We start from the raw sequence: 14,199 nt of genomic DNA on the forward strand, positions 1-14,199 counted from the left end.
GGACAACTCCTAGATGTCAACACATGAACAACCAGTCGGCCTTTAGGATCCTCTCTCTAGAGACAGAGTTGGTCTTCCCAGTAGCCGTTTGTCACTCTGCCTTTCATGTTTTCATGCTATTTCATGATGCCCCTGTTCTCATCAGGAATGATTTTTCCCTTTCTCCAGAATCTTCTATTACATCCAGATCCAGTCTAAACTCCTGCCCCTCAATGCTTTCCAAAACAGTGCTTCTAAGACAAAACATGTCAAGTTTTAATTTAATTTAGAGATCAGCCGTGTGCCACATGGTGAGATCTCTCGGGTTGCCTACTTAACTTTCCTTCTTTCTTGTCATTGTTTCATTTCTCATATATTTAGCTCCTTGAGGAAAGCATACCTCATATTTATATACAAGATACTAGTAAACATTGTTGGTTTGAATTTACCTAAGATTATTCATCTTTTCTTCCTCTGATCGTTCCATAATGTTGTATTTGACAAACTTTAAAACTTCTGGGAGGCAGAATTCTGTAGGTGGATCCTATGGACCAGGCTGTCCCAGGCCAGCTGGAGCTACATAGTGAGACCCTGTCTCAAAAGAATTGGATATGATTATCCATATATATGGATGTAATATATTTAAAATTACCTTGGGGCTTTTTCTCTAAAACAAACAAAAACTACTTCAGAATATCTATCTCAATACTGAAGGAAACAAATAACACTGCTAAGAGATCTCATAGAAGAAACAGGGTCAAAGTGCTAATACGATAAAGAAAAAATAAGAGTGGGCTGCAGTGGAAACTTAAGGGTTCTTTGGAAAGTCAGTTGTGTTGGATGGTGTTTTGTTGGGGCAGACACGTGAGTGCTTTCCTTAAGCAGACACAGGTAAAGACTAAGGTAGACTCATCAGGGAACTTTCTGCTGAAGCAGACAAGGAGAAAGGATATTATTCTGTTAAAACAAGCACATGAAAGGACACATAACAAAGGATTCTTCACTAACAACACACATGTATTGGTCCACCTTATACTTCATAGTTGAGCTGCATTTGTCAGGAATTCATAGAGAGAAACGAACCAAAAACCTTCTGGTGGTGTGCTGCAGTTTCTTACTGTTTCCACAGACTCTAGCTGACTGGCAGAGTGACATCAGCTGAGACAGAGCACCGCATGCTGAGGCAAGAGCGATAGAGGATGTTTGGAAGGTATAAATAGGACTTAACGGACAGTGGTGGAGGCTGAGCTATGCTGACTTATGGAGCAATACTTGCTGGTCTCAAGTCTTCCCTGATCTTCACTTCCCTGAGAAGCACAGCTGAAAACATCTCCTGGCGCCCCTCCAGGTCCCTCCTGCTGACCTGAGCCAAGGCTGAGGCCTAGCTGTCTATACTAGGTAGTGTCATCACTGCTCACTCGTGTTTGCTATCCCAACTCTACCAGACTGGACCGCTGGTTATCTGTGAAGTGTTTGCAAGTGGATCGAGCTGCCCCTGCTGACCTGTGAACTTAATGCTGATTTCCAGACAACACAGATGGGAACTGCTCCAAAGAACCATTTCTAAACAGGTCCACTTCCCCATATTCGTTTTTTCCCACTACCTCTGGTGGGTGGGTAGTGGGCTAAAAGGGAGGTTAAAGTGTTTAAGACCCATCATTAAAAATAACTTTTGAAAAAAATTAAAGATACAGAAGGGTTCATATTAAGCAGATAAAGGAAAATAAACAAAAATAGTAAACAGGTGAAAAATTGTGAACAAAAATTTTAATGAAAAAGAATGAATTGCTTTTGGCAAAAAATCTTCCATCTAGGTTCTTCTGGAAATTTCTGGTAAAATTCTTTAGCATAACAGGGTTATATATTATAGTGAGAATTTTGGTTTCTCAACACAAAACAAAACCCAAAACAAAAACGCAGATATGTTTTGTGAATATATTTTTGTGTTAATCCCAGGTGTGGGATAAAAGGCTGTTTCACAGCAGGTGATTATGACTTGCCTTGTGCACCAGGAGGGGTGTGGTTCTGCCTTGTGCACTAACAGGGGTGTGGTTTTGCCAGCTGCAGATAGTTTCTCCAATGTGTGACTTTTGGAATTCTGGGAACTTTTGAGAGGGTATAAATATGAGAGCCCTGAGAGTAGCTATCTGGCAAGATTACACAGAAGCTAAAAGTACAGACTCTGTGTGCAGTCCAGACAGGTTATCAATAGGTAGATTGTCTGGATTGAGTACAGCCACCAATCACCACATGAGCAGCTGTGTGACCTTAACCAGGTTCTTCTTCATTTATGAATGGTGACACACATTAATACATAGAAACCACTCAAGACAGTGACATCACCTAGTAGACAATAGCAACTGCCATCCATTCTTAGTGTTGCTATGATTATCTATTGAAGACCATGTTCTACTGTGGGATTCGGTGTATTCAGGCATTGTTTTGACTAATGCAGAAGGACATATGGAAGAATGCAAAAAGGGAGATAAAAGTGGCAACCCTCAAGGCCAAAATTTTAGCTGAGTCAGGACTCTCTGTTATAGTCCTAGAGACACATCTCTAAAACTGTAAACGAGCCTCCAATTAAATGTTTCTTTCATTAGAGTAGCCTTGGTCATGGTGTCTCTTCACAGCAGTAGAACAGAAACTAAGGAAGTAAACAAGCATGTCCTCATCAGTTGCTGATGTTTATAATACAGACTTACAGACAACACACAGGATAAATATAAAAGTGTTCTTAGAAATAAAGTGGCAACAAGCTCAAGTACAATGAGAGTATCTTCCAGTGAAGTGGTTTGGGCCAAATTGCTGGTCCTTTTAGAAATCTTCAAAAGTATTTAAAGTTGATGCTTTCATTTGATACTTATGCTTTTTATGAAGCAGAAGCATAAGAGACTCTGTCTAAGGGAGCAGAATTTTCTAACATCAAGTTGCAAAACCGAGTTCTAATAAAGATTGCTGCAAAGTCAGAGCAGGCATGGGGCTCTGAGTGCATGGGTTTCCTTCTACAGACCTTAACTCGGACAATGCTCACCTTAAGGAGATGCTGTACTCGGGGTAAAAGATGCTTGTGTACTGGACCCACGCACCAGCCTCTTTTTCGGTTCCCCTGTTTTTGGCCTCTGTGACTGAGAACAGATTAAATGATTCAAATCTTCTCACAGATACATGTCTCAGACCGTCATCCAGCTGTTTCTGCTTCAGAACCTTTGAAATAAAATCAAACATTAGGGTTATAGTATACAAGTGGTATATGTTTTAGTTTCTAGTTTTTAAGTGATAAACAAACTCTCACTTCCAATAATACTAACTTCCTGCTGAACACACAAAGAAAATATGGACAAAACACTGAAAGCATACTGGAGTGGTAAAGGTAGTAACAGCTTAACAGTCTGATGCGTTAAGTAGGAGAAAAATCTAGAGTTAGCAAGGTTTTTATATCAACTTTTCTCCTGGGCATCTGTTAATCAGAGGAACGGAGTAGACAAGCAACAGCTTTAATAAACAGAGCTAGGGCAGGTGTGCTATTATTAGGTTGTGCGTGTGTGCATGTGCACAAATGTTTGCATGTCATATGTGTACACCTATGTGTGCATGTGTGCATTCACAGCATATGTATGTTTCTGTGTATATGTACCTGTGTGTGTGGCATATGTATGCTTGTGTAATATGTGCATGTGTTTGTGTGACTGTGTATATATGTGCATGTGTATACTTGTATTTATTTGTTTTAGGATAAATTAAATGACTAGTTTTATTGGTATTAGTTTTCCACATTTGGAGAAATGACATAGAGCTAGAAGATTAAGGGTTTTTAGCAAAAACCCTACAGCTCTACATCCAAATGGAGTATAATATAAACGAATGAAGCCTTGTATTTTCTGACTTACATTTTTAAAACTATACATATATATCTGATCATCACTGGAGAAATGGCAGAAATTGTACAAGATGAGCCTGGAATATATGGGTGGTTGGGGGTGGGGATGGGTATTGGAACCAGGAGCCAAACTGAACATAAGACATCATATTAACAGATGTGAAAACTTCAATACAAACTACAGAATTCCCCGTGCATATGACCAAGAGCCTAGAAGTTCAACTGACCACTCTGCTGCATTCCCCGTGCATATGACCAAGGGCCTACAAGTCTAACTGACACTGCACCCTCTACACCCCGCACCCCTGCACATATAACCACAAGTCTCCAGTTTTGGAGAACACAAAAGAAGCGACTCCAACATCCTTTTTCCTTCTCTTGCACCTTATACTTTCTACCTTCTCGCCACACCCTTTAGCAATATTTTTATAATTATTCTTATTTCTTACTATGCTTAATGTACTCATCTGTCCTTTTTCGTTTTTAAACAGTCTTTTCTCTCTTTCTAATTTTTATTTTATGTGTATGGGTATTTTGCCTGCATATACATCTATGCACCAGGTATGTGCCTGGTGCCTCTGACGGCCCCAAGAAGACTTCAGATGCCCTGGCCCTGGAGCTACAGATGGCTGTGGGTAGCCGTGCAGGTAGTAGGGGTCAAACCAAGTCTTCTGGAAGAGCAGACAGTTTTAAGTGTTCTTTGCTCTCCTGTCCCAGACTCGTTTTTTACCCTCCCTGGTTTACTGTTAGTAGTGTTTGACCTCACTTTTTTTCTAATGTACAACGCTTCTCAGATGTGTGTATTACCCTTATGCAGGGGCCATGCCCATCACCTCTGCGCCGTTCCAGTTTTGGTGCCCATACCGCTGAAGCAAGCACTTGACCTCATCCTGAGGATTTTTAAATTGTTTTTAAAATTGCATCTTTTTTTAATTCTCCTTCTTAAATTTTGTTTTCGAATTTTCTCCTTCTTGGGCCTCTTTTTTAATCTTCTCTGGCACTTCCTCTTTTCTCTCCTCCATGACGTTCTGCACACCTCTTCCCCTTCCTTCCATTTCCTGATCTTGGTTTCTCTACGTTCTCCTCTTTCCCTGCCTCTTTTCTTTTCCTAGTCATTGGTATTTCTACGGTTACCATAAATAATTTATAGGGTCATAGTAGTTTTCCTATTCTTTGACTTACAGGCATTGCCAATGTGACCTACTAATCAATTCCAATATTGTATACAATTTGATTCTTTAGCTGTTATAATAATTTGTTTTCTCCTTGTCCTACAATAAAGACTGAGCCTCAGGAAAGGCTGTTCACTAAGATCTCCAAGCAAACTGAAAGACATGGTCAAACAACGTCTACAAATTACATCACAGAAACATCAAGAACACTAAAGGGCAAGGGAATGTGAGATCTCTGAAAGATCCTGATTCACTGAGTTTAAAGATACTGAAGTAGATAAAATGTTAGATGAAAATTTCAAACATTTACCAGTAAAAATGAAATGATATCAAAGAAGACATAAGCAGAAAAACTCAATCCAGGACCAGAAGAGAGTCAACAATGCAAAGGGGGATGGACAAGAAAAATCAGCAATACAATGGAAAGGTGTCAGCACGGGGAGCAAACTCTTCTGAGAAAAAATATATTCCGTGCGTGCGTGTGTGAGTGTGTGTGTGTGTACGCCTGTGTGTACACCTGTGTGTGTGAGTGTGTGTGTGTGTGTGAGCAAGTGTGTGAGTCTGTGTGTGTGAGTGTGTGTGTGAGTCTGTGTGTGTGTGAGTGAGGGTGTGAGTCTGTGTGTGTGTGTATGTGTGTGTGTGAGCGAGTGTATGAGTCTGTGTGTGTGAGTGTGTATGTATATGTGTGTGTGAGTCTGTGTATGTGTGTGAGTGCGTGTGTGTGAGTGTATGTGTGATTGTGTGTGTCTGTGTGTGTGTAAGCAAGTGTGTATGAGTCTGTGTGTGTGTGAGAGTGTGTGTGTGTGTGTGTGTGTGTGTGTGTGTGTGTGTGTGTGTGTGTAAAGTCGGTAGAAATTAAAATATTCCTAGGAGTAAATCAAACTTCAAGCATAATTTCTGGAACCTTGAGATAACAGCTAAGCAGCTATGAGTGCTTACATTAAAACAAACAAAAGAGCGTACATACGGACACACCTTCAATCCCAGCTCTTGGGAGGCTGAGGCTGGCAGATCTCTGTGAGTTTGAGGCCAGCATGGTCTACAGAGAGCTCCAGGACAGCCAGAGCTACATAGTGAAACCCTGTCCCCAAAAAACTGAAGTAAAATAAAAAAATTAAAACTCAAATAAACTAGCACTGGAACTCAAGGGATGTGTGTCTGTAATTAGTGTAATTACAAAGGATGTAACCAGCACGATATTCCCCAGTTCTATGACAATTACTGAATTCTGAGTATGTACAGCTCAGTAATTTTTTAGAGAACATACTTGGGCTAACTGAGGTAAGCATGCATCGCTTTTTAGGGATTTCTCTTTTTTTTTTTTTCCTATAAAGATTTTGCTTAAAGACGTTTTATCCTGTGGATTTTCACTTTTTTATGTTAGCCAGCTACTTCTGGGAAGGAGGCCTGGCCTGGAGTGCGATGGAACCCATTGGAGGAAGCTGATTTTCTTCTCCCAGCAAGTATCAACTGCAAGCACCGTCTTGGTTAGGGTGGGACTTTATGTCCACGCTCCCTTCTCTATGTAACTCAGGGTCTTAAACAATATTGATAATCCAGCAGCGGAAGAGATGGCTCAGAGGTTAAGAACACAGGAGCGTGAGGCCATGTTCAGTTCCCTGTACCCAAGCGAGGTGGTTCACAACGGCCTGTAACACACACGCCCAGGGATCAGAGGCCCTCTTCTGACACCTGCACTCTTGTATACAGGCCTCCTCCTCCTCCCAGGTACAGATAATTAAAAATTAAATCTTAAAAAGACATCTAAAAGCACTAGGAAGAAGGAAGACTCAAAGTATAAAAAGTAGAGGTGAGCAGAGCAAGTCACTACAGATTCTAGTGCATGTAAAGGGTTAGCAGAGACTACTCCAAAAGCTGAGACTAGAAGACAGGAAGAGATCTTCATTTTAAGCAGAGGTTGGAAAGACCCTCGGTCTTTCACTTACAATGGAAAACTTAGAACCAAGAAGTGTTCGTCATCATACATAGTCAAGGGCAGACCCAAGCCTAAACTCAAGGCCCTCAACACAGACAATAACACAGACAATCTAACACACAGCATCCTGCCTTAAACAGCACTATGAGATGCTTCATTATCCAGATCCTTCGGCCAAGAATTCCGTCCTCTAGGTAAAGTATTTTCTTCTAGAGGCGTCTGTCAGTTTGTGCATGCATGCCTCCTCTGTATGTAATTCTGCAGGGATTGTTAAGTGGTTGATGACCCGGGTTAGCCAAAAAGCTCCATTCTGTTAGGCACAGCAATTGGCCCAAATGTGGCCTACCAGAGTCATTTAAAAAAAAAAATTATTTCTTAAGGAAACTAGATCATTTCTTCAGGATGCCTAACTGGATGAACATTGAAAGACTGAAGTTGCGAATAACCATCACGGTTGTCAGCTGAGACTCAACCAAAAGGAAAACAAGATGTCTGTGAGCTCTGTAGCTAATGATCACACAGAGACTTCTAGGTCTCACCTAATTAGGGTAGGCACTAGAATCAAAAGTCACCAACTTAGCACATGACCTAAAGACAACAATGTACCAGTCACACGGGTTTTCTCTCAAAACTGTGAGATGCAGAGAAAGCATCAAACAGTTAGGATAAAGAGCCCTGAGACACCACTGGAGTCCTGGGGAGGACAGAAAGTCAGAATCCGGAGCTGCAAAAATAAAGGCAGCACATCGTGAAAGTGTGCCACGAGAGAAAGAGATCACAGTTAGGGCTTTGCACGTGCAAAGTGGTCTAGCACTGAGTAACACTCCCAATTTGAGTCACAAAATCCTAGCCTTGACCAGATTCTTCAAGCTTTCTGCTTCTGAACACTGATGAAACATGCATGCATGGTTTATGAATGTTTATCCTGTGGTAATCAATTGAATTATTACAGGAAAAAAAACCTCACTTTTCCCCTGACACTTCAAACTGGCTGGTTTTGTGTGTCAACTTGGCACAAGATGGAGCTATCACAGAGAAAGGAACCTCCCCTGAGGAAATGCCTCCATGAGACTGAGTTGTAAGGCATTTTCTCAACTAGTGATCAAGAGGGAAGGCCCAGCCCATTATGGATGGAGCCATCCCTGGGCTGGTGGTAGTCCTGGGTTCTATAAGTAAGCAAGCTGAGCAGGGCCAGGAAGCAAGCTTTACAATAAGCAGCATCCCTCCATGGCTTCTGCATCCACTCTTGCCTGAAGGTTCCTACTCTGTGTGAGTTCCTGTCCTGACTTCCTTTGGCAATGAACAGCAATGTGGAAGTGTAAGCTGAATAAACCCTTTTCTTCTTGGTCATGATGTTTGTGCAGGAATAGAAACTCTAAGATGCACCAAAAAAAAAAAAAAAAAAAAAAAAAAAAAAAAAAAAAAAGGTCTTTGACTTTGGGCTTTAACTAACAGTCTGTGAGATGGCTCATAGTGATCATCAACTTGTCCACAAGGGGTGAGCTATCTTAGATTAACCTCTTGGCATGCCTGTAAGGGATTTTCCTAACTACGGTCATTGAGGCAGGGAGGCACACTCTAATTGTGCTATCATCATGCCAAGTAAAGAGGAGAAAAGGTACTAGCTAGTATCCATCCATTGCTCTCTTCTTCCTGAATGCTAACACAATGTGACCAACTGCTTCAGGGTCCTGCTGTCTTGACTTTCCTGCTGTAGACCATCTGTATCATCAGACCATGAGCCAACATAAGCCCTCCCTGTCTTAAATTGCTTTGCCTAGTATTTTTGTCACAGTGATAACACTAGTAAGTAATACAGTATGTTAACAGGCATCGGAAGCAGGGATTTTATACATGCCTCTTTCTATTACATACTTCTACCATAACTGTGACAACATGCCAGCCAACTCCCAGAACTGTGGGTATAGAGACCAGGTACACAACAGTAAACAACGCAGGTGATCACAGGTTATATCAGTGGACTGCCAGGTGGTTCACAGAAGTTGTATGACATGTGGCATGGGGTTGGTTGTTAAAAACAATACTAAGTAAAATAATACACTAAGGCTCATTGCCCTGAGCCACTGTCTTAGTTACTTTTCTATTGCTGTGAGGAGACACAAAGACCAAGGAAACTTATAAAACCTTCACTGGAGCGGTTTGGAAGAAACGAGCCAATCAATACATTTGGATTCCTTGGTACATCTTGGGCAGCAAGTATCCTAATAATTACTTCAAACTTAGAAGATAAACGTCTGAGTTTCAAGTGGCGGGAAAAAGAGAAAGCAATAGCTTTTCTTCTCCGCTTTACTCTCCGATGTAACTCTCCGATTGCACGGAAACGCGGGCAGAGTCCCCATTCCATTTAGTCTCCCTCCAGAGACGTGGGACCAAAAAGTGCACCCAGGAAGTCGGTGACCGCAACCAGTCTGGGAGTCAAAAAGCAAAAAAATAAAATAAAATGGAAAGGGCAGGGAAGCAGGGCTGCACGCGGTGAAGAGAGGCGGTCCCACCCATCAGACAGGCGAGCAAAACGACTCTATTTGGATGGAGCTGAGTTTCTAGGACCTCGCTCTGGCTGTCCCGCTCTCCAACCCCGCCAGATTCTCCCTTTTTTGGTGGGACAGTGTAGATGAAGCAAGGGGGCGCTTCTCGCCTGGCTCCTGACGAAAGGGGAAGTCAGCACCCGGCTGCGGAGAACCACGAGCCGCCGCGGCGCGCCCCGTACCTGAGAGGGGAGTGGCTACAGGCAGAGGTGGCGAGCGCTCGCCCTTACCTGTCGCAGGAGCTTCCACCGGACAGCCCCCTTGGGCGCTGAGACCAGCGACCCTTGGCTGGCACTGCCAATCATGGGACCCTTGCCCGCCTCTGCCTCAGTCTCTCCATCCCCAGCAACCGCGACCTGCGACTCCATCACCAGGGTTGACTGGACCCGGGTGCCTCCGCCACAGCTCTCCCCAGTCAGGACCTGCCAACTTCTTCCCTGTCAGGACCTGTGACGCCGGGCCTCTCGCCCACAGCCCTTGCGTGCACCCTCCCCGAATTCCGCATTTCCGGTATTCGCGTCTCCTTGGCAACCAGAACAGCGGCGTCACATCATTGCACCAGTTTTCTGGTGGCCATCTTAAGTGAGGGCGAGCCGGAGTGGGATGGGACTGTGGAATAGCTGCAGAGAGGGCTTTCCTCGTTGTTTTCTTCTTTCCCGCTTTGTCTCTTGCTCGCCATAATACCAGAAAACCAAAATTCAGGTGTCTTTTAAGGTGAGTGAGTCCAGGAAGAGAAAGAGCCCACCACTGACCATAATAAAGATGGCGAAATGTGCTTCCCTATCAGGTTGGATTGGTGTTACGTAGACCAGCGTGCTGCAAACTAGCTCTGGGCGGCGCGAGGTAGGTTGTCATTCTTGCTGGGTGCTGAAGGCAGGCTTCGGTGGACAAGGCTGAGGTTACTGCAGCTCCTTCCTGAGAGCTTCGGGTTCTCGTATTTGTCTTCTCTACCTTTGCTCGTCCAGCTGTCTTTCAATTTGCGTACGTATACAAGGGTTGCTAGTGGGTCCCCTTTCCTTATTCCTCTCCCCACCACCTTCCAGCCATTCCTCACTTCCCTACTCCCTTTTTGATCCCTGTCTTTTCTGTCATGCTAAACGGTATCATTCCCTCACGTCCTGAGACTACGACGTGTCCGGCTTGCACAGTTGCACGGGGAAATGAGTAGGTGCTCCTGGGAACACCCATTTGCCTACCCCACCTGTATCCCTATCCTTGCACTCTGTCTTCACCATGAAGATGGTGGATGAATGGATTAGGCTATGGGGACAGATTAAGCGATTTAAGAGCATTTTTCTTCTAGGCTACTGCTCCACCGGCCCATTATTTTGCTGCGACATAAGAGATTAAGGGGGGGAGGGGGCGTCATAGCTGGTCGGATCTATGGCAAAACTGACGCAGTGTTGTTGTGCTAACAAGGAAGATTTCTCTAATTATGCTCAACAGTGTTTAACATAGCTAAATTATTCCTATGCTAATAATATTAACGATCTTTTGTTGAGTGATTACTGCGTACCAGGTACTGGGACTAAGTTTTTAACCTAAATTGCCTGGTTTTGTTACAAAACAACAACCCCAGAGAATAAGTGCTATGGTTAATTATGATTAATGTTTCACAAGTAATGAAATTGAGTCCAGATGTAGTTAACGTGCAAGGCCCAAGACCTAAACCTGGGTCTCTGCTATGGCAGGTAAAATGAACCTACCTTCCAGCAGAAGCCAAAGATGACCCTACATTTTATTTTTGCATCTTGCAGTTGTTTTTAATTAATTATCCTTTTATGTCGCTCATGTACAAGAGGAGGAGTCAAATCATTTGGGCGTTTCGATGTATCAAGTGAGTTGGGAAGATGTCTTGAGCTCCCCAGAGCCACTCTTGGGTCCCCTGAACCATGAACAGCACTCTAGCTTTCTTGTCAAGTACATGTGAAGCTGTGTGAAAAGTATCTGGCGCCTAGGTTCACTCAACAAATATTAATCCCCCTTTTCTGAAGTGATTCAGGCTTTTCCAATTTGTCTTTCACATACCAAAGATATGCCCAGAATTATGTAAGCTGAAAGCCACTTTGCCTTTGAACCCCCTCTGAGTACCTGATTGCCACTAAGTCCATTTACTCGTTTGCAAATTTTTATTTTGTTTGTTTTCTGTTTTTTTGTTTTAGTTTGCCCATACGTTCTCCAGAGTCACTGCTGCTTAGTTTGACCCTAGAAAAACTGACTTGACAGATGACATGTTTAAGTCACGCCTGCCAAGAAGTATGATCTGAATGAACTTAACTCATACAAGTTTTTAAATGCATTTAACCTAAGTTATCAGATGTCTACAATTATTTGTAACCTAAGGGGCTCATGACACCAAAGGGGAGGGATAAAATGTGGAGACCTCAAATGCTGTAAGATCCCATTACTGTATAATTATTCGTATGAAATCATTCACGTGCTGGCAGCCCCTAAGGAAACAAAAAACAGGGACTTTGCCATTTGCCACCATGCAGCAGACGACCAAATTATTTCTCGGAGCTTTGAAGTATAGCATTCCTCATCTTGGGAAATGCATGCCGAAACAGAATTACTGTAACGCCGCTGACCCTTATTACAATAGACTAAGATTGAAAAACTATCGGCTAACCAAGTGTCTGCAGAATAAACCCAAGATAACAGAATTAGCACGAAACATCCCAAGTCGGAGCTTCTCACGTAAGGTATGGACTATTCAAATTAATCTATTTGTAGGCCATTAATACTAATTTTAGTTCATAAATAATGGGTAAGGTATCCATTACTAATTTTCTAACTTGACTTTAAGATTTGTTTTTTAGGCTCAAGTATTTGTAGTCAATATGAGTATAAAAAGCCATATGTGAACCTATAAAACTATAGCTTTATATATACATACATATAATGTATATAAAAGTGCAGATTGATTGAAAGCTGATTTGATCTCAAAACTTAATGTACCTGTAAATGTGTTTTAAAATATAGCTTTCTAAAATACCAAATTATACCTCTCAATAAACCTAATAATATACCAATTCTTGTATGACTCCCAGGTTAGTCACCGTCAATAAGTGCTATGTAGTTGTGTATTATTTCTCGATACAAAGGAATGAAAAGCTATCATGCATTTTGGACAACTGAAAATACTGACTGTTTTTCTGTCTGGCCCCAAACTGTGGGCTTGACTTCAGCCCTGAGCAACTGGTTGCACTTGTAGAGAGAGTAACCATGTGTTCCAGTTAGCCTGAGACAGGCCCGCCGTCACCTGTTGCTCTGTGTGATTATTAATAGTCCTCTCTCCTCTCAAAAGTGTCCCATTTAATCTGTCATGTTACATGGTCGCCATACTTAACTTGAAATCAAGCTATTCGCCCGCTTGCTGCTTTGACAGATATCCTCTCCTTCTGAACTCTGTCCCTCAGACTCCTTTCACTACACTTGGGGTGCTAGAATTTACAGTATCGTAGCATTCCTTGACCATGTCAGTCATTGTTGTATCTGTTTTGGTTTCCTCTAATTGTGGCAGATTGTATATTTTTAAAGTTATTACTCTAGCTACTTTCAGTGTGGAGCCCAGAGGCATTAGTACAGTCACAGGATTGTAATTCAGCTATAACCACTATTTTCAAAACCTTATCCTGTGGCCCTCCCCAAGACATCCCACAACAGTGTGTTTCCCTCAGCCCTGAGACATCTAATCTGTTTCCTACATCCATGGATTTACCTATCTAGTGTTTTTGGGTGAGCAAAGGCACACAATACTTAGCTCCCGGAGCTAAGGACCGAACCCAGGGCCTTGCGCTTGCTAGGCAAGCGCTCTACCACTGAGCTAAATCCCCAACCCTACTTAGCTTTTCTTTATCTGTTGTTTTCCTTTGCTAATGTTCTTAGGATTTCTCAATGCCATAGAATGTATCATAACTCCGCCCTCTCTATAGAGATAACGCTTTTTATAGAAATCTACATTTTGTGTATCCACCTGTTGGTGAACACTCAAATGTATTCTAAATTAATCTTATCTTACCTAATTTTGTTTTTTTGTTTTGTTTTTGGTTTGCTTTGAAATTTTTTTCCTTTTTTTTTTAAATTGGATTTTTTTATTTATATTTCAAATGTTAGTCCCTCCTTTCCCGGTTTCCCAGATATAAGCCCCCTAATCCCATCCCCCTCCCCTTCTTCTATAAGGGTGTGTCCCCCCCCCGCAACTACCCCTCCACATTCCCCTACACTGGGGGGGGGGTCCAACCTTGGCAGGACCAAGGGCTTCTCCTTCCACTGGTGCCCAACAAGGCCATCCTCTGCTACATATGCAGCTGGAGCCATGGGTCAGTCCATGTGTACTCTTTTGGTAGTGGTTTACTCCCTGGGAGCTCTGGTTGGTTGGTATTGTTGTTCTTATGGGGTTGCAAACCCCTTCAGCTCCTTCAATCCTTTTTCTAATTCCTCCAACAGGGATCCCGTTCTCAGTTCAATGGTTTGCTGCTAGCATTCGCAGCTATTTTTGCTATGCTCTGGCTGAGCCTCTCAGGAGACAGCTATATCCAGCTCCTGTCAGCATGCACTTCTTAGCTTTTGTTTTTAGTTTTTACTCCATGGTTGTTCTTAGCTAACTATTTGATGCACATATATGTCTCTTCCCTTTAGCTTTTCATGTTGGTCCTCTCCCTTCCTGGACTTCCAACATTTCAG

At 42.6% G+C, this 14,199-nt stretch overlaps 2 protein-coding genes and 1 non-coding gene across 7 annotated transcripts in view; 1 reads left to right on the forward strand and 2 right to left on the reverse strand.

Moving 5' to 3' along the window:
• Positions 1-225: 225 nt before the first annotated feature.
• Positions 226-10,049, reverse strand: LOC116905773 (calmodulin-lysine N-methyltransferase-like). 2 transcript variants are annotated; one of them, XM_032908743.1, is made up of 3 exons: positions 9,744-10,049; positions 3,014-3,186; positions 226-570 (listed from the first exon to the last, which is right to left on the reverse strand). In XM_032908743.1, the coding sequence occupies exons 1-3, from the start codon at positions 9,879-9,881 to the stop codon at positions 435-437; spliced, it is 447 nt and encodes a 148-aa protein (XP_032764634.1). In that variant the 5' UTR covers positions 9,882-10,049; the 3' UTR covers positions 226-434. The 2 variants fall into 2 exon arrangements, with proteins under 2 accessions (XP_032764634.1, XP_032764635.1); XM_032908744.1 differs by lacking the exon at positions 226-570 and adding an exon at positions 1,073-1,157 and having other exon boundaries at positions 9,744-10,042.
• Positions 4,632-4,738, reverse strand: LOC116906340. The gene has a single exon (XR_004388621.1). It is a non-coding gene; the product is annotated as a U6 spliceosomal RNA (small nuclear RNA).
• Positions 10,050-10,328: 279 nt separating the features above from the next.
• The window catches only part of Prepl (prolyl endopeptidase like), a 28,800-nt gene continuing 24,929 nt past the window's right edge, over positions 10,329-14,199 (forward strand). Inside the window, exons 1-2 of one of the 4 annotated variants that reach the window (XM_032908739.1) lie at positions 10,363-10,494; positions 11,676-12,215. In XM_032908739.1, coding sequence (XP_032764630.1) covers positions 11,937-12,215 — 279 coding nt within the window. In that variant the 5' untranslated portion in view covers positions 10,363-10,494; positions 11,676-11,936. Of the gene's footprint in view, positions 10,495-11,675; positions 12,216-14,199 lie in introns of all 4 variants that reach the window. The other 3 variants (XM_032908741.1, XM_032908742.1, XM_032908740.1) reach the window with 3 other exon arrangements.

Source organism: Rattus rattus, chromosome 7 (genome assembly GCF_011064425.1).
Source record: "Rattus rattus isolate New Zealand chromosome 7, Rrattus_CSIRO_v1, whole genome shotgun sequence".
Classification (NCBI taxonomy): Eukaryota; Metazoa; Chordata; class Mammalia; order Rodentia; family Muridae; genus Rattus; species Rattus rattus.

What these genes read in the sequence shown, in the direction of transcription:
- LOC116905773 (XM_032908743.1), bottom strand. Translation starts at nt 9,881, where the DNA reads ATGGAGTCGCAGGTCGCGGTTGCTGGGGATGGAGAGACTGAGGCAGAG. An exon ending in GGTGGAAGCTCCTGCGACAG is followed by an intron (nt 3,187 to 9,743) that starts GTAAGGGCGAGC and finishes TTTATTTCAAAG; the next exon opens with GTTCTGAAGCAGAAACAGCT. An exon ending in GAGTACAGCATCTCCTTAAG is followed by an intron (nt 571 to 3,013) that starts GTGAGCATTGTC and finishes CTTTTGAGACAG; the next exon opens with GGTCTCACTATGTAGCTCCA.